We start from the raw sequence: 21,780 nt of genomic DNA on the forward strand, positions 1-21,780 counted from the left end.
TCTGTCCTGCTTCTAGCCGTCACTCTCTCAATCGATAGTATGCAAGCTGCCAAAATGTCAGCAACCTTGAGGCATTGGGTGCTTACTATTGGTCGTATGTCGCTCGCTTATCGTCTCTCTGCTGACGACTCTAGATCAATGCATCATACAAAGGAAATATGTGGGTGTTTGCGAACATTGTCATATTCTCATTCGTCATAACATATGAACAGCTACCTGGTTATCGCTTCTCTCCATACATCTACAGCATCTGCGCAAATTGCGGCGATACCGAGAATTGGCAGTTGATAAACTTGATCGTATCGTTGCACCAGTTGGCCTCCTTTGTTCCGGTGCCGACCATTCTTGCCTTGTCCGATGCCTTGGCGCCCTTCTTAAGCGTGCCCTGCAATGTGCTCTCGAAATCGCCCTTCACAATTGTAAGGTCTCCCTCCAGCTCTGCCAGCACCTCGCCGCTTTCGCTTCGGAGCTCGAACTTGCTTATGCCGTGGTTGATCTCCAACGGGCTGGGGTTGTACACCTTCATGGTGTTGACGAAACCACCGCCACGCTCCGCAGAGTTGACCTGCGCGATCTTGGGGCCGCCCATGCCGACGATGGGCACATCCTTTGCGTATTTGACCTTGGCCGACAGGCCGAGCGCCTTGATTGTGCAGTCGCCGTTGTCAAGTCGCAACACCAAGCTCTCGTCGCACATGATGGCTTTGACGAACGCCATGAAGGCGTTGCGGTCGAGGATCTTGATGAGCTGGTCCTTGACGACAACCTCCGTACCGCCAGACTTGGTCTTGACTTCCGGAAGATCCAGCTTGCCAAAGCAGCCGCCGTTAAACATCATGTCGACGGTCATCGGTGCCATTGTCGCGCCCATGGGTCCCGTGCCTGTGACCCTGCTCACGATTCCCATGACAAAAGTGCTGTAATTCGCACAGCAGTCAGATCATGTCACAGAATGCCACCAATTGCATGCGCAGGAATGACTTACTCAGCCGTGGGCTGCGAGATCTTGATGTGCTCCACCTCCAGCTTGGAGCGGTTGAGAATGGCCTGGGTGATGGCGTCCATTTTGGCTAGTGTGCTGATTTGTGGAAGCGCTAGAGGAGTGGTGACGTTCAGTAAGCTGGTTTGGGTTTTGTTGTAAGTGAGATTTGGTTATTGCAGTTGAAGTTGATTGATGAGTTGATAGGAAAAGCGAGGTGAGGAGCATTGGGTTTTATACACGCTCGCCATCTCGTCCAATATCCTGGTCATCACAACCCAGATACGGCCTCACTGTCGTCACAACGAACACATGCAGCTTGAGCTGCCATGCCATGTGCTATTGAGCTGCCACAACTGCCTCGGAACCTGAGTCTCGTCTCCAACAGAACCCACCGCCACAACACAGTTCGCATAGCTCTTCGCATAGCTTGCTACCCTGCCACACCCCGTCCAAAACTTGACAAGGCCTCAGGGGGTTTAGAACGGCCAGTCCATCAGACGAAGAATGGTTGCTATTCGGTGAGCCCAACACTTCGGATAACACCCCTGCGTGTATGACAGATCGATCAACCCACCGATCCTCCTCTACCTGGAGTCTTGTCCCCCCTCCTCAAAACGGCAATTCCCTGTGCGGTGAAACACCAATGGAGTGCGAGGGTTTTCATCACAGCTCAGAAGCAGGAGCCAGCTCACGCACACAACGCAACGCACCCGCACCCGCATTCGCACAGCTCTTTTCGACGGCGGATCCCGCAATGCGAGTGAATGCTTCTTATTTGGTTTCCATTTCGCTTGGACGTCCCGTTTCGGGAAGCATTGAGCGCTTACCTGCCCTTCTATCCCCCCCACCTTCAACTCAAAAGAAATAGTGGAAGAGAGTCCGGGGACGAGACCCGCGCCGGGCTGGCGGCACGTAGAGTCTCAGTCTCAGCCTCAGCTCTTTCTCTCTCTCTATCTCGCATACTTGACTTTATTCTTTCCCGACCCGCATGTGTCAGCGACGCAACATCTGCCAGCCAGATCCCTTTCTTTTGTCACGTTCCAGAAAGTACTCGAACCTAAGTGGATAAAGAGGGCGCTGTGAACACTGCCCACCTCGCAGATACCTCCCCGAGGCTGACTCGAAATGTTTACGTTGGGGGAAAAGGAGTCAGCCAAGAGGGTTAAAACACGTTTTGCAGATTAATGCTCGAAAGCTGCTAATGCGGGGAGTGGGTAAAGCATCAATCTCGGTACGCAACGTTGGGAAGAAAGAAGGTGAAGTTTGGCATGTGCTCTAGCCTTTTCACCGAGGGACGTTTGGTGTGGAGGTGAACGAGAAGAAGGTGCGGGATGTTTACTGATTGGCGATGCGTTACCCGGCAGTCGTAAACTCAACCCTCTTTTTAGTAAGGATGTGGTTGTATCGCGAGGGCGGGGGAAGGGGGGGGGGGGGGGGGGGGGGGGGGAGGTGGGGGGGGGGGGGGGGGTGGTGTGTTTGGGGAGGGCTGAGAGAGGACAGGACGTTTTTGTTGTGGGGGGGTGGGGGGGGGGGGGGGGGGGGGGGGGGGGGGGGGGGGGGGGGGGGGGGTGGATGAATTTGCCCAGCTAATGTAAAGGAAGTGCGGAGAGGCAGCGAGGTTACGAATGAGAAGAAATGGGAATAGGCTTCGGTCCCATGTGCGTCGGATGAATGATGCGGAGTAAAGACTGCGTAGATCATCTTTGGTAAGGTAGGTCTTGCTCGGGAAATCGAGATGAGAAGGAATAATTTGGGCCTGCGTAAACCAAAACATTCCAGTCCAAGGCACACGCATACGTTTCCGGACTCAGGTCTGGAATCGAACGGTAACTCGTGGTGATTCATCGCTCTCTTATTGTCGAGCCGGAAAACTGGGTAAGGAACAAGACTAACAGAACAAGAACAAGTTTCTCTCTGTCCCTCAAACCCATTGAGGGTGCCTTTTTTCTTTTTTTGGTTTCACGGATTCACTCACCTCTCAAAACTCCGCAACCGCCGAGCCGCCCTACGCTAACCTCAACCAATTCCTCAACCACCGGATCCCAAAGTCGTCATCAAAGTAATCAATCATTCAAACAACACCTCTTGTGCGCCGCCGACCACTTTTTTCTCAAGTTCACTACTCGCCAACCGCCGTCTTTCCCTACAGCCGTCCCACCAGCTTCTGGCTCCGATCCGATGCTTGTCTAAGTAACGAAATGAGATGAGCCAAGCAGACACTTTTTGTTTTTAAACAACAACGAACAGTCAAAGACAACTTCATACTCGGGGAGAGAGTGACTAAAGGGGAGAGAGAAACCAGTCTGTTCTGTCATGCTTGCGTTGCGGCACAGAGAGCCCTTACACTCCAGTAGCGTCATCGAAAACAATCGCGGCCTTGATGGCGCTCTTGTTCTTGATGGACTCGAGAGCCTCGCCGAACTGCTCCAGCTTGAACGTCTTGTTGACGATACCCTTGGTCTTGACCTTGCCCGAGTCAAGGTAGTCAATGGTGGCGGCTGCGCGAGTGTTAGTATGATTGGGCTGGAGTGCCTACTCAAGCAGTAGGTACAGAGTTTTTCGAAGATTGATACGTACGGAACATGTAGGTCTCGGAGAAGGAGCCGAGGATTGTGATCTCGTCACCGAAAATCTTGGAGGGGGGCCATGATACACGAGCAGAGCTGCTGTAGACACTATTTTTTGACACATCAGCAACCATGTACGCTAAAACGGCGCTTTGCTACCTTACCCGTAGACGACGAGCTTGCCACCGCGGCGGACGTAGTTGATGGCATCCTCGAGAATCTTGACGGAACCGGTAGCCTCAACGACGACGTCAAAGCCGTACGGGTGATCCTTCTGGAGCTGGGTGAACTGGACCTGGGGATCGGAGCGGGACAGCTCAATGTAGTTATCGGCAGCATCCAAGCTGCGAGCGAGGTCCATCTTCAGACCTTGAGGGGCCGCGATGGTGACATTGCAACCACCGTTGTGGCGCATGAGTTGAGCAAGCATCTATATCGTGGTGCATCGATCAGTCATTGGCGCACAGGGTGCAGGGTGTAATATCCCGGCCGAAGTGAACTCACAAGACCGGTGGGGCCGGCGCCGAACATGAGGACGCTTGATCCGAGGCGGGGCCGAATCTTGTCCAGACCGTGGCAGGCGCAGGAGGCGGGCTCGAGAAGAGTGGCATCGACATCGTTAAGGTTGTGGATCTTGAAGACCTTGCCGGCAGGGTACGCGCAGTACTCGGCGAAACCACCGTTCATTGTGACACCGTGAGCCTCAAACTGCAAAAAAGGTATTACTTCAATATCCGTCCATATAAGTGGTTAAGTGGGGTCGGGCATACGTGCTCGCAGAGCAAAAGCTCTCCACGTCGGCAGTAGAAGCACTCATTGCAGAGCTCGCTGTTGTCGGCAGCAACACGGTCGCCAACCTTGAAGTCCTTCACTTTCTGTGCTTTCATGTTAGCAGTCATTCCGTCAGAAGTTGTGGACAATAGCTTTGCTTACAGGTCCAACGGCGGCAACGACACCAACAGTCTCATGGCCAGGAATCAAGGGGAACTTTGCAATGAACTCTCCCTCGTGAATGTGCTATAAGTGATATTAGCTACGTTGCTCGAGGCATGACTGGAGACCGTGAGGTTCGGGAGGTTTTACCAAGTCTGTGGCGTCCGGGTCAGTCGTACAGATCAATGCAAAAGATCACTCTCGACTTGCACAGCGTATGCAATGGTACACGAGAGACGACAGTTCACTCACCAGTACCACAAACACCACAAGCTCTAACTTTGACCAGAACATCGTTCTCCCGAAGCTCTGGAAGGGGGACTTGGACAATTGACCAATCCTCGGGCTTCTCGTAGCTGGATGAGGGGTCAGCTTAGCGCCAATGGAGGGGTAGATCGTCCAGCGACCAAAGTTGCGTGAACTGCCACGCTGACCCGATGATTATTCATAGTTGAGAAAGGGGGGCCATACCGGAGAGCCTTCATCTGCTTGGGAAGGTTCGACATGTTGAAAGGTTTTTGACTTGTGCTCTGATGAAGATAGGTGTGCTATCGTATCTTGATGCTCAGTTAGCGGATGTTAAGAGAATAAATGACGTTCAGCCTGTGTTATAGGGGGAGCAGAGAAACGACGGCAGCTAACAACGTACACGTGAGACTCACTGGAGGACAGGCGAGGTGAGGGGAAGCTTGATTTGGTGCTTCTATGTGAAGCTCCAAGAGGTGGAATGGGTAGCTTTATATAAGGCCTCCTTCGAGCAGCGCGGGGAATGGGCGCATCTTGGGACGGAGATGGGACCAGGGTCCAAAGCGTTGTTGGCTGGCGTGTCTGAGGTCAGGGTACTTACATCTAAATCCTCCCTTAGACTCGCATTGTACGCTCAAATCGGCGAGCTTCGATGGCTACACCAAGCTCATGTACCTATTCATTCGTGTGGTGCCATCTGGCATGTTGGCGTAGGTAGCTGCATCCCGCGTCCGCAGACGCATCCTCGACCACATCGACGCGCCACTCGGCCAACAAATGATGGTACATACACGAGACGGCATCCCACGCCTCGAGAAAGACCCCAGCCTGGCCTGGCCAAACATTGATCGGTGAGGATGAAAAGCACCTGAGAAAGACCGGAGCTGTTGGCAGACCACAGAGCTGAGCAAAGTCTAAACCCCCCTGTCCGTCCAAAAATTGCCCCGCCCCCAGACTTTCAGCGGAGTTATTGCTGCAAACCTGGCGTCATCACGCAGGGCAGGGCTGCCACCAGCAACCAGATTTCCAAGCGCGGGAAAGTCGGGAGACAATGGCTCTAGGAATAATCGAAAAGCAGGAGAAGAATCGAAGTGTGAGGGGGGGCAAGGCCATGACAACACGTCTACGAACGAGCTTCCAACAATCGCCAGACAGTCCAGCTGTCTAGCTCATCCCATTGAACGGGGTCGAGACACTATCATCGAGCCACTCAGCGAAGCGAGAGCTAGCGAGCTGCATCCAAATTGGAGAGCGGGGAGTGTGCAAGAAGTCCTGGTCTCGAATTGTAAGTGTGTAAACCAGACAGTGACAACACCACTTCCACCATCAACAACACCATCTCTTCTTTTCTTTCCCTCCAGGAGGTCCACTTGGACACCGCCGCAGTGCTTATCTTGCACATCCGGTACTCTTCCCCTGGCACACTACCTCAACAAAACATTCCCAAAAGCCGGGCCAAGGAGAGTGGGAGCGTGGTAACACCCCATGGCACATGACATGAACTTACCGTAGTCTACTCGTCTCGACCTTGCCCGGCGTACAGGTTCCTGCTGATAGGTATGCGCGCCCGCGATTCTCTCTCCACGCGCTATCCTTGGAGTGCCCCCCCTTCGCCGGTTGTTCCCCGGTTTGCTGGCCTTGTAGCGCCAGCCCTTGGCGTGGAGACGCTGCCTCCACATGCAGTTGACTTACGTACCGGGTTGGTGCGAAGATAGTAGGATGGGTCGTTGGATGCTCTGATATGATTCTGAGTCTCTGTCACCCTGAAGTTGGGCTTGATTTGCGTTTGGTGGCTCATAGCTTAATCGTGTCTCTGATTATTGACCTGCACCACAAGGTGCTGGGGCATGATAAGATGTCCGTCTTTGCTCGCGCGGCTAGCGTTGAGACGACGTTCTTGCAGCTCCCGAGATTAGAAGATGTTCTGCCGCTGATGGTGTGGTGAAGCTGTGTGTAAATGAGATCGGGTTGGGTTAGACAAGACATCGATTGGGTGAGGTGACTTTCATGGCAAGTACTCATGCCCAGGACCTTCTCTTCCTTTCTCATACCACGGCTCGGGGATATCGAGGTAACCGCGTCCGGAAGCTGGCACAGGTGCAGAAAGTAGGCCAGGTGCGTAGGAGTGAGGGGGAGGGGGGATGAACCCTACCCTCTTCCTGAACGAGCAATGGCACCCAAAGGCAGGGCAAGACGTTGAGGAAGGCGTCCTGGTCTCTTCTAAGCCAATGCAACACATCTCACTTGCTGAGACAAAGACGCACAACCAGATAGCATTTACAAAAGTGTGGAGAGGGTGCTTGAGTTCCGACCTTACGCGGGGGGGGGGGGGGCACAATACAGACTCTCGCCCATTCGGCGTCCAGAAACCTTGCAGTCATGAGATTTACGCAGTCACCGCCACTTCTCAACGACCCTACTTACCCGCCTCGGGATTCCTTCAACTGGCTATCCCGTTCAACTTTTGAGGCTATCACGCATATTCGCTAAGGCAAGGGAACATCGCGCATTGCTTCTTTGCACAGAAGGGGCTGCGGCGCCACAGGTAAAGCGCATTCATGTCTGGAACCATACGTTATTCGTGCGAAGCCTGCTGAAGCTATCCTACGTGCGTCGGCGCTTACCCCAGGCTCTCAACATTCCTTCATAGACGGACCCCTTTCTCGTCCATCCTCGACTTGAGAAATGCTTTGCGCATGTTCTCATTTCTTTTTCTCATCTTTGCCTGCCCTCGACATGCAGAAGGGGTCTTGAACGTGGCCTCTCGCAACTTCAGCACCACCCCACGTGCTAGCCGGCAGACACTGCTTGCTCATCACAGCGTGGTAAGAAGGACAAAAGGACGTTTCACAGTTTGGAGGAAACGGCACAAAGCCGCAGGCTGCAATTCATGACCTTTTGATGCAAACGATTTCCGAGGATCTAACCTCCAAACTCCCACGATGTTTCCCCCGTTGTCTGTGACGTTAACAGACGCGCGACTGTTCCGGCCATCCACTTTTTAGAGTACATGTCGGTGCCTTTTTGTTTCTGCCAATGCGTCTCGAGAGTAAAAGCCGATAGGAAAGAATCCTCTTACGAGGGGGGAGCGGCGCCACGGCCACGGCCAAAGCCACCACGGCTATAACATGTGTTAGCAAAAAGACGTTCCAACCCTTGCTGTGCGCAGTATCGACATGTGCGCAAAGCATTCGGGGGTTGAGGCTCACAATTGGGGCTCGAATCCACCAGGGGCACCACCCTCCTTGCCGCCCTCGCCAGCATCACGGCGGCGGTAGCCACCCTCACGGTCACCACGGTCACCTCCACGGCCACGGCCGCCGAAGGGTCTTCTCTCGCGCTCGCCCTCGCCGAGCATGCCGCGGGGGGGAGCGTGGGAGCGCTGCTGCTTGATGTGGGTGGCGGGGACAATCTCGGCGGGAAGGTGAAGCCACTCGCGGAGGTAGTCGAGACCCTCGGGGGTCAGGGTGTAGTAGTAGTACTGCCACGAGAACTGGGTCTTGACATAGCCGCGGGAGGTGAGCGACTGGCAGGCCTTGACGACGAACAGGTTCTTGGTGTCGATGTCGGGGTGCTTGGGGAGGTTGAAGTCCTTCTTCGCGACGAGGACACCCTCACGGAAGAGGTACTGTAATTTTCGTCGTCAGCAATCGCTATCCTCCCAATTTTTCAGCACGTCTGAAAATTGTAAATCTAACCTCGTGGATCTTCTTGCGGTCGGCCTTGGGGATCAACATCGTGGCGGTTGTCGTGGTCGCTGCTGGTCTATGAGTGGGATGTCTGATCGAGCGCTGTCGAGAACTAACAAAAAGTTTCGAAATTCGTCGTGGGAAGGTAGAATAGCCTAGTGGGCGTCAACCCTACGCGGAACGGACGAAGTGTGGGGCGCTCTAATGGCGCACAGAGTCATCACGTGTAGATAACGCCTAGCGATAAGTCAATGTATCCTCAAGACCCGCCACACTTCCTCAGGGTGCTGCGCCTCACCCTGTAGCTAGGTATCTGCGATAAGCCGCGCCCATCTCATAATTCATCGTTGTAACCAAACACTGAACATTTGCCTGCCACTTCGCGTCCTTATCCCGCCTCGTCATCGTCACTTGCACATCGACTTATTATTGCGTCGGCGCAAATCAAGAAATCAAATTCTTCGGCTACGGACATAAAGCATTTCCGACTTCAAAATGGCTGTCAAAAACGTCAACGTATTCATCAGCACCTTTGCTGGGTTGGGCCTACCATCGACACTGGTGCTCCCTGTTTCCTCGACGACGACCCTATGCGACTTGCGACAACAGCTTGACGAGCGACTGCCCGCCACAGATAACCGCCTTATCCTGACGACCGTCTCCAACAAAGAGCTGTCAGCTTCGTCTACCAAACCAGTGTCTGATCTTCTATCATCCATCGATGATGACTTTGTTTCTTTGCGACTTTCAGTACCGCTTTGCGGTGGCAAGGGTGGTTTTGGGTCCCAGCTTCGAGCCGCTGGTGGTCGCATGTCCTCAAAGAAGAAGCGAAATCAGGGAGATGCCAACAACTCAAGCCGAAACCTTGACGGTAGACGTTTGCGGACCGTCACCGAGGCCAAGGCTCTGGCGGAGTACCTCGCCATCAAGCCAGAGATGGAGAAGAAGGAGAAAGAGAAGCGTCGCGAAAGATGGGAGCAGATCGTTGAGCTTGCAGAGAAACGCGAGGACGAGATCAAGAACGGCAGCAAGGGTCGCCTCGACGGAAAGTGGGTTGAGGACAAAGAAGAGTCTAACGAGAGAACCCGCGAAGCGGTACTTGCTGCCATGAAAGCCGGGAAGTATAAGGACAATCTTCTCGGTACTTCGCAAGGATCGACAGGATCAGAGGAGACGGAGGAGGAAATGAGTGAGGATGAGGGTGATGAGGAAGTTGGCAGTTCGAAAGAGTCAACACCGCCATCGGAACCGGCAAAGGCGCCCAAGGATAAGCCGAGAACGTTCTTTGGATTCGATGAGGACGATGAGTTTATGAGTTCTGATGAGGATGAAGTCAAGAGCAAGAAGAAGTGAGCTGACGAGTCGCATCGCTTCTCATCGCCTCTTCACTTCTTTGCTTCTTCTACCATCTTCATCACACTGCTTAGCTTGCGTAAGAATTATAACGGCAAAGGGGAGCGCACGGAGTTTCTGGTCAGCGGGGTTAAAGGAACGGTATCAAGGTTCAAGTTTTTGTACAAATGATCAAATGGGCGGACACTACAGATAGTTTTCACGAAATCATATTCGGCGCCCTGGAGCGTCATCAGCGTCATCGCACGACACGTCCTCCAATGCTCTATTTGAGGTCTCGATCCATCTTGAAGTAATACAGTCGCCCGGCTCCTCCGTCTAACCTGCTCACAACAGAGTCCAAATTTGCTTATGCGTCGAGCTTGACGGGGAAGTTGCCGGCCTCTGTCATGTGTTAGTATGCGTGCTTCTGATATACGGAAGAAGTGCTGACCTCTCTGCTCGTCCCAGCGGGTGTACCAGCCAGAGGGGCACAGAGAGCGGTAGCCGAGCCAGAACTGCGACTTGTTAGTTTCTTTCAATTTTCAACAGAACTCGCGGACGGTCCGGACCTGGCGGCAAGGGGCGAAGTCCTCGCCCTTGGCGTTGATGCACTTGTGGTAGTCGACGTAGTTCTGCCAGCAGTGCTTGGTCTGGTTCATGTTCGGGTAGCGGGCATCGGTGCCTATTGAAGCTCATGTTAGGTTCACGTCGCTCATCATTCCCGCTCTCAATTGAGGTGACGCTATCGCGGGTTTCGGTGGTTCGGGCGGAGGGTTCATACCGGCTATAGTGGTCATCAGTTAGCCTCGGAAAAAAGATCAGACCATACTTTGGAGAGGGATATTTCTTCAGCGTACCGGTAACGAACTTGAAGGGCTTGGTAACGAGCTCCTGATCGTCAGACATTTTGGCGGCTTGCGAGTTCAATTGACTGGGAGTCGGATCTGGTGATGGGGTCGAGTGGGCAACGGCGTGCGATCGGTGTTGATGCTTTGAGAGCAATTGAATGGTCGTTTCTGCACCGAGAATCAGGTGGTGACGGGCGAGAACGGGTGGATGCCTGAAGATGGCCAATCGGGCCTCAGGCATTAGAAAGGTGGGCCGAGCTCCAGTCCAACATCAGACCAGACCGATGGAAGTCCAGTCCAACTTCTAAACACTCATTTTGAGATCCAATCCCGATCAACTACGCTCCCTCCCACCGTACCGACAGGACCGAAAAATCTCCCCTCTTCAGAAAAAAACGAAATCGCCAAAATGCGTCCTACTCTCGGTCTCCGCGCTTTCCGCCCGACTCTGCGCATGATGTCCCCCGTTCCCGTACGTTGAAATTTCGCCGGCCCGGATGAGCGCAATCGCTAATTCTCACATCTCCCCTTAGGCCGAGGACCAAGTCGGTACGTCGAAACCCGCCCCCAGCCATTGAAGGCTCCCGCGATATCGGATACCGATCTCGACGATAAACTGTGGTATTGCGAAATGGCTAACAAGAGCTGATATTGTTGATTCCAGGCCACACCGTCTCCCAGAGACTGCGCAAGCTCCGCCAGATCCCCCCCGAACTGATCCCCCTCGGTACGTCATTAGACATTCAAGGTTACGTCAAATTGTTGTTGACGGCATACAGGTGTCGTCGTTGGCTTCGCTCTGGCCGCTGCCACCTACTCTGTCGGACGTCACTTCATGACCGACAAGACCATCCGTCTCAAGCGCCAGGGCAAGTCTGCCGCCGACGCCGGCCACGGAGAGGAGCACCACTAAGCGAAGGTTATGAGGACGACGGGAGAACGGTTGACCATGGCGCTCGTGTGTTATTAGGGAGGATCAGTTTGTATAAGTCTACGACAAAGACAGATCAAAAGGCACCAGAGACGCTGCTTTCATTTCCTTTCTCATTGTGCTTCTCCGCCTCGAGTATTAGAGAAAAGCCGTGCCCCTTTTATATCTCAGTAAATCCATGTGAACGCCGTCGCTATGTAATTCAAAACAGGCTTCAGTCGCCTTCGTCCACACCAACTCATCTTCACTCTGGTCGTGGTCCCGCGACATCGAGCCCCTCCAAACCTTGCATGGGGTCATCCCCACGCATCTCAATCTGTGCTGTGCCCTGGTCTGTTGCCAATCCATCCTCCTCTCCAACAGCATGCTCTGCCAGCCATCCCTCCTATGATGGATGTTAGTACGTTGTTTCAAAGCTCGATGAGGTAGGAATATGAATCAGAGGAGAGGCATAGTAGCAGAGTGATAGAATTTAGAGTAAAGAAAGAAGAAGATAAGAAGTAGTGAGAACCGCGAACAAAAGATGTGAGACATATATTCAAGGAATGACTGACCTGTTCCCAGACAGCCTTCTTGCTGCCCAAGCCCTCGTCTGCGCTCTTGGGAACTTTAGCGGCTGACACCTTGATGACTCGCCCGAAGAATTCTGACTGATCCATGTTGTCGATGGCTTCTTTCGCGTCCTCCGTATCTTCATACTCAACATAAGCGAAGCCACGGTGAGGATCTGTTGAGTTTGGCTTGTCGTTCTTCGGTAGCGACACATCGGCAATTTCTCCAAAGGGGATGAATGCATCGTGAACGTTGGCGGCCGTCACTATGGAGGCCAGTCCACCGACGAAGACGGTCGATTTCCAGCGCGCAGCGTCCGTCATCTTGACCCAGATTTTAGTCGTTTGGCGATGGTTGAGTTCGTGAACCTGCGCAGCAATACCTCGAGAATGAGCGCGGCTAAGTGATAATGGAGTGAATCTTTCTGATAGTAAGTGGAGTTTCTGCGCAAGAGCTGTTGTAAGTCTCTATTGGCTGAAGTGGATTCTAGCTACTTGGAGCTGTGCCGTGGTTCTTTGGGTGTCTTAGCGTTCAGTTACGTAAGCCATTCCCAACGACAATTGCTCGCTTCTTCCCCTCCACTGATGTAAGGTACCTTGAGGTATACCCACCTTCAACTTCGACTTTGGAAACCTGCCTCATCATCTTCTGCCGGAGATACCTACTTCTACAGGCTTGTTTCTATACCTCTACTTTCTCATCTTGAATGAGGATGTATGGAATTGCCGACGAAAGAAGATGCATCGTGAAGATGGCCGCTTATGTAATGGATTCCATGTCCCGCCGCTGCTCTCCGCCTTCCACTCTCCCTGCTGTGATGACGATGCACGTGACGCTACTTTTCCTGCTTGGGCCAGTTGAGAGGTGCACGGTCCAGTGCTAGGGGGGTATGGATGGCTGCGATTTAGGCCTTGGAGAGCTTGGGATGGGGCTGCAATCTGGCATCATATTTCCCTAAGGGCCAGCGTGCACTGTGACACTACCGCCTCAACGACTAATAGCCACCTCTCCCATAAGGCTTGGTTTTACTTTTCTCAACTCCAGAGAATCTCGGCTTTCCTCGCCAGATCTTCTTGTCACTGTCACGTCAACCAATGCCAATTCGCAGCTAGATTTGTCTTTCTTAGACTGGCCGACTTTCCTTATAGCAACGTCTCCCCCCTCCCTCCGAGTGCAGTCCTGGGGACTGAGTGATTCTCGCAATCATGGTTCGCCTCCGCGAGATCCCAAGGACCGCGGCGTTCGCCTGGTCCCCCGACCCGTCGAAGCCTCTTTTGATCACCGGCACTAGAGCTGGAGCTGTCGATGCCGACTTTTCTGATGAGACCAAGCTGGAGCTGTGGGACCTCAACCTTGACAACCAAGACCAAGGCCTCGAGCTGCAGCCCATAGCTAGCATCAGCACCGACTCGAGGTAGGCTCTGCTGCCGCACTACCAATCAGACATCTTGGCTCACGACACTTAGATTCTATGACCTCGCTTGGGGACCGGCCGATTCCGACCACCCGAGGGGTATCATCGCAGGTGCCCTCGAAAATGGCTCTCTCGACTTGTGGGATGCCGAGAAGCTCATCGACGGAGCCGAGGATGCCTTCATGTCCCGCACAACGAAGCACACCGGTGCGATCAAGTCCCTCCAGTTCAACTCCCTCCGACCGAATATTCTTGCGACCGCCGGCGCAAAGGGAGAATTGTTCGTTTACGACATCAACGATGTGGAGAACCCATTCCGACTGGGAACCGCCGCTGCTCGCGCTGACGACCTGGAAGTTGTCGCATGGAACCGCAAGGTTGCGCACATTCTCGCCACCGGAGGCTCTGGCGGTTTCGTCACTGTTTGGGATTTGAAGACCAAGAAGGCCTCTTTGACCCTGAACAACAACAGAAAGCCCGTCAGCGCCATTGCGTGGGATCCCAACAACTCAACGAAGCTCCTGACCGCCACTCACGACGATACTGCTCCCGTCATTTTTCTGTGGGATCTCAGAAATGCCAATGCGCCCGAGAGGACGCTTCAGGGACACGAGCAGGGTATTCTTTCCTTGTCTTGGTGCCAGCAGGACAGCGATTTGCTGCTTTCTTGCGGCAAAGATAACAGGACTCTGGTGTGGAACCCTCAAACGGGAGAGAGACTGGGAGAGTTCCCTGAGGTTACAAACTGGACCTTTCTCACTCGATTCAACCCCGCCAACCCCAATCTTTCTGCCACTGCTGGTTTTGACGGCAAGATCACCGTCCAGACCCTTCAGAACACCAACCCTACGAACACGCAGGCCGCTACCAACAACAATCTCGATGGTGAAGACTTCTTTACCAGTGCTCAGACGCAGCCTCAGGGAGCGTCGTTCTCTTTGAGCCAAGCCCCCAAGTGGTTCGAGCGTCCAGTGGGAGCTACCTTTGGCTTTGGCGGAAAGCTTGTCATTTTCAAGCAAAATGCCCAGCAAAAGTCCACCAAGATCTCCATCTCCCAGTTCTCTGTTGACTCGTCCATCGGTACCTCCACGGAAAAGTTCGAGGAGTCTCTGCAGTCAGGCGATATTGTCGGTCTCTGCGAGTCTCGTAAGGAACAGGCTAAGACCGAGGAGGAGAAGGCGGACTGGCTTGTGATGGAAACTCTTACTGGCGAGAATCCGCGGAAGCGTATTGTTGAGTACCTCGGATTCAACGAGGAAGAGATCACCAACGGAGTCTCGGGCAAAGAAGAGGCGAAGCCTGAGGATGCTGCGGCTGACAAGGAGGAGGACACGAAGGAGGCAGAGAAGCCCGACAACATGTGGGGCGAGGCCGACGGAGAAGGGGAAGAAGACTTCTTGTCGAATCTCTCTGCGACCAAGGGCGCCAAGACGGACAGTCCTTTCCACCTGCTGGCCGACACGGATACCACTGTGGAGAAGTCCATCACCAAGGCTTTGATGCTTGGAAACTTTGCAAAGGCCACTGAGATCTCCCTCAAGGAAGAGCGTTGGGCAGATGCTTTCCTCATTGCCAACTGCGGTGGGCAGGAGCTGGTGGACAAGGTGCAGAGTGCCTATTTGGCCAGCAAGGACGGTGTCCCAAGCTACGTTCGCTTGCTCGGATCAGTAATTGCCAAGAACCTGTGGGATGTTGTCTACAACGCCGACCTCGAGAACTGGAAGGAGTCAATGGCCATTCTTTGCACGTTCTCTGACCCCAAAGAGTTCCCCGATCTCTGCGAGGCTCTTGGCGACCGTATCCTCGAGAACGGCTCACGCAAGGATGCTTCTTTCTGTTTCCTCGTTGGGTCAAAGCTCGAGAAGGTCGTTTCCATCTGGATCACAGAGCTTGAGGAGGCCGAGCAGGCTGGCATGCAGGAACCTAGCGATGATTCGACGTTCTCTGTGCACGCTCGATCACTTCAGCACTTCATCGAGAAGGTGACCATCTTCCGTCAAGTCACAAAGTTCCAGGACTCTGGAAAGGAGCAATCTGCCGACTGGAAGCTGTCAGCTTTGTACGAGAAGTACACTGAGTACGCCGAAATCATTGCCGCCCACGGTCAACTCGCAGTTGCCCAGAAATACCTGGACTTGCTACCCAAGGAGTACCCTGAGGCGCAGCTGGCGAGGGAGCGTTTGGCACGGGCTACGGGCAAGGCCGCCGTCTCGCAGGCTGCACCAAAGGCGCCGGCTGCTGGACGTCGTCCGGGACAGCCTCCTGCGGCGGCCAATCCCCGGGCCACCCCCGGTTATCAGTCCTACCAGCCCACTGCCCCTGCTCAGACTCCTGTCGGTGCTAGCCCGTACGCACCAACGGGGCCGGCTCTCGTGGCAGCAACCGGACCGGCAGCTGCGTCGAACCCGTATGCCCCGGCTGCCCCGGCAATCGGTGGTTACACGCCTGCCGGCCAGTCGTCCTACGCCCCGAGCCAAGGCTACCAGCTTCCCGTCGCCCAGCCGGCCTATCAGGCACCCTCGGGCTATGGACCACCTCCCTCAAACTTCGGTTCGGTGCCGCCGCCGCCGCGTAACTCCACGCCCACTACGTCCTTCCGCCCCAAGGAGAGTTGGAATGATGTACCTCTGGTTGCCAAAGCTCCCCCTCCAAGAAAGACCACTCCTAGCGTCGCTCCAATCTCTTCGCCGTTCTCTCAGCAACCTAACCAACCGGGTCCCCCGCCTCAGAGCCCGTACGGACGCACTGGTTCAACGCCTCCTCCTCCGCCGCCCAAGGGCCCTGCCCCGCCTCGTGTCACGTCTCCTCTGGCCGGACCTCCCCAGACTTTCCAGGCCCCGCCCAGGCCAACATCATCGGCATCGAACGCATACGCTCCTCCGCCCCCTCAGCCTGGCGCGATGCCGCCACCTACCATGCCTCGCACTGCCTCGCCATACAACCCTCCTCCATCTGGCCCTGCCCCCTCTAACCGCTACGCGCCCGCTCCCTCGGCCCAGCCGCAAGCAAGCCAGCCCCCCTTGGGGTCCTCTATGCCACCTCCCGGAAGCCAGCCTCCCCCGAGAAACCCTTATGCGCCGCCGCCCCAGCAGAGCACACCGTCAAACCAGTACGCGGCTTCGCCGTACGGAGCCCCGCCTACAGCAGCCTCGAGGCCGCCCACTGGCCCTCCTCCTTCCAACGGGCCCCCGCCTGCTGCCAGAGCTCAACCGACCCCTCCTCCCCCCAAGGCGGCTGCCCCGCCCAAGGCCAGACACCCAGCTGGTGACAGGTCGCACATTCCAGCTCACGCCCAGCGACTGGTCGATGTCCTCAGCTCGGATATGCAGCGTGTAGCTTCTCGCGCGCCTTCATCCTTTGCTGCGCAGGTCAAGGATACTCAAAAGCGCCTCAATCTTTTGTTTGATCACTTGAACAACGAGGAGCTGGTCAAGCCTGACACAATCGATCAACTTTGTGCTTTGGGCGAGGCTATTGAGCAGAAGAATTATGAGGTTGCTCACAAGATCCAAGTCGAGATTCAGCGGGACAAGACTGATGAATGCGGTAACTGGATGGTAAGTTCGCTGCTGCAACACTTCACTTACTATGTACTAATGTCTTATCCCAGGTCGGTGTGAAGCGTTTGATCAGCATGAGCAAGGCCACTCCATGAGTGCTTTCTCGAAGTTAAGGGGATGGGATGTCATGGGACATGAAATGTTGATGATAGCCAACTGCGCTTTTACGTATACACTAGAGCTTAAGTCGAATGTGGAGACTGTGATTAAGTGCCTGCAAGTCTGCCGTGGTTGATGCTGTGATGATCTGGACTTGTGACAGTGAAAGTTGGACAGCGAAATTTCGATTGAGATGGTGAGAAGATCACTCAGCCATTTTATGGAGTCGGCGTCGAGATTAACAGTTCTGCAAATACTGGCGCAGTTACACTTGTTCCTGGCATGGGAATTGCAGCTGGCTGGCAAGACCTGTACCAGTGCGATTTTCGTCGAAGGTGAGAGGTTTGGGTGGCTTGACTGGAGCTCACTACCTAAAGGTAGGGGTAAGCTGGCACCTGGCCATGATAAGATAAGCAAGGGCGGGCTAAAGCCAACATCATCCACAAAACGTCACACCTCGACAACCTGTCACACCACAGCCAACAAACCAAATCAATCACGATGACGGAGTCAACGTCAGAGGATGCTGCGGCTCAGCGCGCCGCTGAACAAATACGTCTGCGCAAGGCGAAGCGCGAGGCCAAAATTCGTGCTGGCGGTACCGCGAGACTGAACAAGATTACTGGTCTTGGTGGAGGATTTCAGCGAGGTACGATGACCGAATCCTTCTCGACACCTCGCGCAAGTGCAGACGCCGGTTTTGAGCTTCACAAATGCTAATTTTCGGTTTCTATCTAGATGAGCCCGTATCGACGCCTCCCTCAGCATCATCGTCCCCAGCTCCGGCCACATCAGGTCTGCCGAAGCCCAGCGTGAGCGCCGACCATGCAGACCCCGAGGAAATCGACATCTCCCAGCACTACTACGAACCGGCCTCGACACCCCGTCCCGCTGCCGCTGGACCGCCCTTCGACCCGAACTCCATGAACGAGGACCAGCTTCGACAAATGATGCTGGGCTTCGAGGGCCCTGGCGCGGGCGGAGCCCCGCAGAACCCTTTTGCGGGTCCCGGTATGGGAGGAGGCATGCCCGGCGGCGAAGACGATCCCTTGATGAAGATGCTCTCGCAGATGATGGCCGGTGGCGGCGCTCCCGGCGGAATGCCAGGCTTTCCCGGCGCCGGCGGTGCGCAGGGTGGTTTCCCGGCAGGATTCCCTGGTATGCCAGGCATGCCTGGACTGCAAACGCCCGAACAAGCCAAAGCCGCTTCGTCCGCCTACATCTGGCGCATTGTCCACGCCGTGTTTGCGATCTCTCTTGGTCTCTACATCGCCCTTACAACGACCTTCTCCGGAAGCAAGCTTGAACGCGAGCGCACGGCACTATCTTACAATTACCCTACGGGTAGCGATGAGGCAGTTACGGACGTCAACAGCATGGAGAAAGGCCGCGAGATCTTCTTCTGGATTTTTGCGACGACTGAGGCTGTGTTGCTTACGACGAGGTTCTTCATTGAGCGTGGACGGGCGCCTCCGCCGGGCATGTTGTGGACTGTTGTGGGATTCTTGCCTGGTTCGATCAAGACTTACGCCGAGACTGCGTTGCGGTATGGACAGATCTTCTTGACGGTGAGGAGCGATATCCTCGTATGTGTGTTTGTCTTGGGTCTTGCTTCGTTGATTCGCGGATGAAGTCACCGGCTGAGATGATTCACTGGTTGGGGGCAAGTTCTAGATAGAGGGCACTTCAGTCGAAGTGGAATTCGACCAGCCTCCCGGGATAATGGTCAATACAATGCTTCTATCTAGAGTGCAGTTCGTCGGTCTTGGAAGATTTGGAAGTCCAGAGTGCTTTTGTGAAAAGTAGTGTTTGCAGATCCCCAGTGACTATGTTTGACCCAGTACAGCGTGCCATTCACAGGCCTTTGGCCTTAGCCTTGCCATTGAAAACGTATGCCTATTTTGTATATATTCTGGCATACGATACGATCGATATTTGCGCAAAGAACCGTAATTTTAAATCGTCCTAGAAGACGTAGCGTAGGAGCGACTTACTCCAACTTCAAGTCTGTCTGGGAGAGATCAACCGAGTCATTCTCATAATCGTATCATTCATTAGATGAGGCCCGCGAAGCGGTGCTGAGAATCGTCCTGCGCCGTGGTAGTGGCGGACATGGAGGCGGAGGCGGAACCGGATAATACCAATGGTGCGCCTTGTCCGGACTTACTCAACAGATCTAAAAGGCGAAGAGCGGAAAGTTTGAACTTGCAACAGAGTCACTCGGCCGAAAGTCCGGTAGTTCCATTGTCCTGGTTATTATCATTCACGTAGGAGGAGTAAGGGAATAGTGCTGATTCAATGCGCAGAGTCTATATGCGCTACACGCCCACTTTCTCCTATTCAAGTGCCGTGTCCGTATTCTTGGCTTTACGGGATTTACAAATATTAGTCCGCCCGGGGGCCGTCGTTAAATTCAAAAGACCCTTGTTATAGTCGGTGGGCTAGGATAGCTTCCCGGGACCGTTGCAGATCCATAATTCTGTAGATTTTGTGATTAGAGGAGTTGTCCGAAGGCCACTGCGCAGTCGGTCATTTACAATCCGAATACTCCAAGCGGGTGTAACATCTACCTTGACCCCAGCGGAGTCTCTAACGGAGTCTATTTTGACGGGGAGTAATGAAGATCCCGAGTGGCCTCATCTCCAAGTCGAGAGGCGAAGCATGTATCGTATAAGATGACTTGGTGTCGTCTCAGGATTCTAACAGTTTTGGGAACATGACCAAGTCAAACGAATCTGCGTAACTCGGAAACCACTCTCTCATAAACACAGTAAAAATGGCAGGACTTACAACCATCACCGCAGCCATAGCGGCAGCCGCCCTCCTCCTCCGCCTCGTCTACAACTGGCTCATGCCCAAGCCCATCCCAGGCCTCCCGCACAACCAAGACTCGGCGTGTCGTATCTCGGGCGACGTCCCGTACTTTGCGGAGTATGATAAGGCGGCGCGCTTCCGGACCAAGTTCTTCTACGACCTCGTGGCCAAGCACAAGTCGGCCGTCGTGCAGGTCCTCCTGCCCTTCTCCAAGCCCCTCGTCATTGTCGCCGACTATCGCGAGTCGAGGGATCTCATGGCGAAGCGGAGCAAGGAGCTCAGTCGCGGGTACATGAATAACGTGGCGTGGCAGGGGTTCTTGTCGGAGCACTTTATTGCCATGGAGGACGCGCACCCGTCGTTTAAGAAGTCGAGGTTTCTTACCAAGGACTTGATGACGAACAGTTTCCTTCACTCTGTAAGATATCTCCCTACCCCTTATCCTCATTCCAGCATATCAATTTGATACAACGCATTCAAGGTACCCAAGTCAACGAATATTAACGTGCCCTTAGGTCTCTGCCCCGGCGTCGCACGTAGCCATCACTGACTTCATTCGCCTCTGGAAACGCAAGGCAGCTCTCGCACAGGGGCTGCCATTCGAGACTGTCGAGGACTTGGAGGGCCTCACCTACGACATCATGATGACAGCCGTCTTTGGCGTCGGGTACGAGGAGAGCACTACGACGAAGTATTCCAAGCTCCTGGAAGATGCCGGCAACGACGTTGTGGTCCCGAGCGGTTCGTCCGCACAGGTTGCCAAGTTCCCGTCACCCGAAACCCCGGCCCTTGTGACAGCGCTCCACGTCCTCAACGTCTCCATCACGGCGGTCTTTGGCTCCGTGTTCCCCAAGCTGTCCGTTTTCATCGAGAACCTGAAGCCCAAAGCGCGTCAGGCCCTGAAGTTGAAGAAGGATTCAGTACAAGCCCAGATCGATGCCGCTGTCAAGAGAGCCGCCAAGGGTGGCTCGTCGGAGCACAAGTCGGCGGTAGACTACGTCGTCTCCCGAGAGAAGACAGCGGCCGTCGAGGAGGGACGTGAGCCAAGGTATGATGGCATGCAGCTGAACGATATGCTGTGGGGATACATCGCCGGCGGCCAGGACTCTACCCACAGCACCCTGTGCTTCACGGTCAAGTATCTCGGCGCGCACCAAGAGGCCCAGCAAAAGCTGCGAAGGGCCCTGCGATCCGCTTACAACGGGCCATATGCGCAGAAGCGCGAACCCACCATTGAAGAGATCCTCAGGACGCAGGTCCCCTACCTGGACGCCTTCATCGAGGAAACTCTCCGCCTGTGCAGTCCCGCGGGAGCCATCACCAAGGAAACCGTCCGCGACATCAACGTCCTGGGCCACGTCATTCGCAAGGGCACGACGCTCATGTTTCTCCTCACCGGTCCGACCTTTGTACAACCGGGGGTGCCCGTCGACGACGCAAAACGCAGCGAGACCTCGCAGAAGGCATCGAGCGAGGGCGTCGGCGACTGGTCGCACAGCGACTTCCCCGCCGAGGATTTCCGCCCCGAGCGATGGCTGCAGACCGAGGGCGAGGCGGTCAAGTTCAATAACAACGCGGGTCCGTTTATGAGTTTCAGCAGCGGGCCCAGGGGCTGCTGGGGGAAGCGGCTGGCGTACCTGGAGCTGAGGATGATTGTAACGCTCTTGGTGTGGAACTTGGAGTTTTTGAAGTTGCCTGCCGAGCTGGAGGATCCTGGGTTGACGGAGGGGCTTTTCACGAAGCCCAGGTCTAGTATGATTAAGCTGAGAGTTATTTCGGATACGGAGTGAGTCTGGGGTTGAAAGGGGGA

The 21,780-nt window shown here is 54.6% G+C and overlaps 11 protein-coding genes across 11 annotated transcripts; 5 read left to right on the plus strand and 6 right to left on the minus strand.

Moving 5' to 3' along the window:
• Positions 1 to 241: 241 nt before the first annotated feature.
• Positions 242 to 1,065, minus strand: CLUP02_01179 (uncharacterized protein; the record flags this gene model as incomplete). Its single annotated transcript, XM_049280221.1, has 2 exons — positions 242 to 917; positions 986 to 1,065. The coding sequence occupies 2 exons, from the start codon at positions 1,063 to 1,065 to the stop codon at positions 242 to 244; spliced, it is 756 nt and encodes a 251-aa protein (XP_049136178.1).
• Positions 1,066 to 1,318: 253 nt separating this feature from the next.
• On the minus strand, positions 1,319 to 1,543 carry CLUP02_01180 (uncharacterized protein; the record flags this gene model as incomplete). Its single annotated transcript, XM_049280222.1, has 1 exon — positions 1,319 to 1,543. A coding segment is annotated over one exon (225 nt), but the record flags the coding sequence as incomplete, so codon positions are not given.
• A 1,779-nt stretch (positions 1,544 to 3,322) lies between these two features.
• CLUP02_01181 (alcohol dehydrogenase GroES-like domain-containing protein) lies at positions 3,323 to 4,988 on the minus strand (the record flags this gene model as incomplete). The annotated part of the gene is made up of 8 exons (XM_049280223.1): positions 3,323 to 3,480; positions 3,560 to 3,657; positions 3,714 to 3,979; positions 4,054 to 4,257; positions 4,320 to 4,424; positions 4,483 to 4,566; positions 4,763 to 4,838; positions 4,954 to 4,988. The coding sequence occupies 8 exons, from the start codon at positions 4,986 to 4,988 to the stop codon at positions 3,323 to 3,325; spliced, it is 1,026 nt and encodes a 341-aa protein (XP_049136180.1).
• A 2,815-nt stretch (positions 4,989 to 7,803) lies between these two features.
• CLUP02_01182 (plectin/S10 domain-containing protein) lies at positions 7,804 to 8,465 on the minus strand (the record flags this gene model as incomplete). Its single annotated transcript, XM_049280224.1, has 3 exons — positions 7,804 to 7,849; positions 7,938 to 8,356; positions 8,427 to 8,465. The coding sequence occupies 3 exons, from the start codon at positions 8,463 to 8,465 to the stop codon at positions 7,804 to 7,806; spliced, it is 504 nt and encodes a 167-aa protein (XP_049136181.1).
• A 447-nt stretch (positions 8,466 to 8,912) lies between these two features.
• Positions 8,913 to 9,770, plus strand: CLUP02_01183 (uncharacterized protein; the record flags this gene model as incomplete). The annotated part of the gene is made up of 1 exon (XM_049280225.1): positions 8,913 to 9,770. The coding sequence occupies one exon, from the start codon at positions 8,913 to 8,915 to the stop codon at positions 9,768 to 9,770; it is 858 nt and encodes a 285-aa protein (XP_049136182.1).
• A 349-nt stretch (positions 9,771 to 10,119) lies between these two features.
• CLUP02_01184 (cytochrome c oxidase subunit 6B) lies at positions 10,120 to 10,841 on the minus strand (the record flags this gene model as incomplete). The annotated part of the gene is made up of 4 exons (XM_049280226.1): positions 10,120 to 10,154; positions 10,204 to 10,267; positions 10,322 to 10,434; positions 10,610 to 10,841. 4 exons carry the CDS (start codon positions 10,839 to 10,841, stop codon positions 10,120 to 10,122), a joined length of 444 nt encoding a protein of 147 aa, XP_049136183.1.
• Positions 10,842 to 11,009: 168 nt separating this feature from the next.
• On the plus strand, positions 11,010 to 11,513 carry CLUP02_01185 (uncharacterized protein; the record flags this gene model as incomplete). Its single annotated transcript, XM_049280227.1, has 4 exons — positions 11,010 to 11,072; positions 11,134 to 11,149; positions 11,265 to 11,327; positions 11,380 to 11,513. The coding sequence occupies 4 exons, from the start codon at positions 11,010 to 11,012 to the stop codon at positions 11,511 to 11,513; spliced, it is 276 nt and encodes a 91-aa protein (XP_049136184.1).
• Positions 11,514 to 11,775: 262 nt separating this feature from the next.
• On the minus strand, positions 11,776 to 12,406 carry CLUP02_01186 (RNA recognition domain-containing protein; the record flags this gene model as incomplete). Its single annotated transcript, XM_049280228.1, has 2 exons — positions 11,776 to 11,916; positions 12,086 to 12,406. 2 exons carry the CDS (start codon positions 12,404 to 12,406, stop codon positions 11,776 to 11,778), a joined length of 462 nt encoding a protein of 153 aa, XP_049136185.1.
• Positions 12,407 to 13,288: 882 nt separating this feature from the next.
• Positions 13,289 to 17,152, plus strand: CLUP02_01187 (WD domain-containing protein; the record flags this gene model as incomplete). The annotated part of the gene is made up of 3 exons (XM_049280229.1): positions 13,289 to 13,497; positions 13,550 to 17,054; positions 17,108 to 17,152. 3 exons carry the CDS (start codon positions 13,289 to 13,291, stop codon positions 17,150 to 17,152), a joined length of 3,759 nt encoding a protein of 1,252 aa, XP_049136186.1.
• A 505-nt stretch (positions 17,153 to 17,657) lies between these two features.
• On the plus strand, positions 17,658 to 18,787 carry CLUP02_01188 (uncharacterized protein; the record flags this gene model as incomplete). Its single annotated transcript, XM_049280230.1, has 2 exons — positions 17,658 to 17,805; positions 17,895 to 18,787. 2 exons carry the CDS (start codon positions 17,658 to 17,660, stop codon positions 18,785 to 18,787), a joined length of 1,041 nt encoding a protein of 346 aa, XP_049136187.1.
• Positions 18,788 to 19,932: 1,145 nt separating this feature from the next.
• On the plus strand, positions 19,933 to 21,760 carry CLUP02_01189 (cytochrome P450; the record flags this gene model as incomplete). Its single annotated transcript, XM_049280231.1, has 2 exons — positions 19,933 to 20,388; positions 20,486 to 21,760. The coding sequence occupies 2 exons, from the start codon at positions 19,933 to 19,935 to the stop codon at positions 21,758 to 21,760; spliced, it is 1,731 nt and encodes a 576-aa protein (XP_049136188.1).
• Between the last annotated feature and the right edge of the window lie 20 nt (positions 21,761 to 21,780).

Source organism: Colletotrichum lupini, chromosome 1, assembly GCF_023278565.1.
Source record: "Colletotrichum lupini chromosome 1, complete sequence".
Lineage (NCBI taxonomy): Eukaryota > Fungi > Ascomycota > Sordariomycetes > Glomerellales > Glomerellaceae > Colletotrichum > Colletotrichum lupini.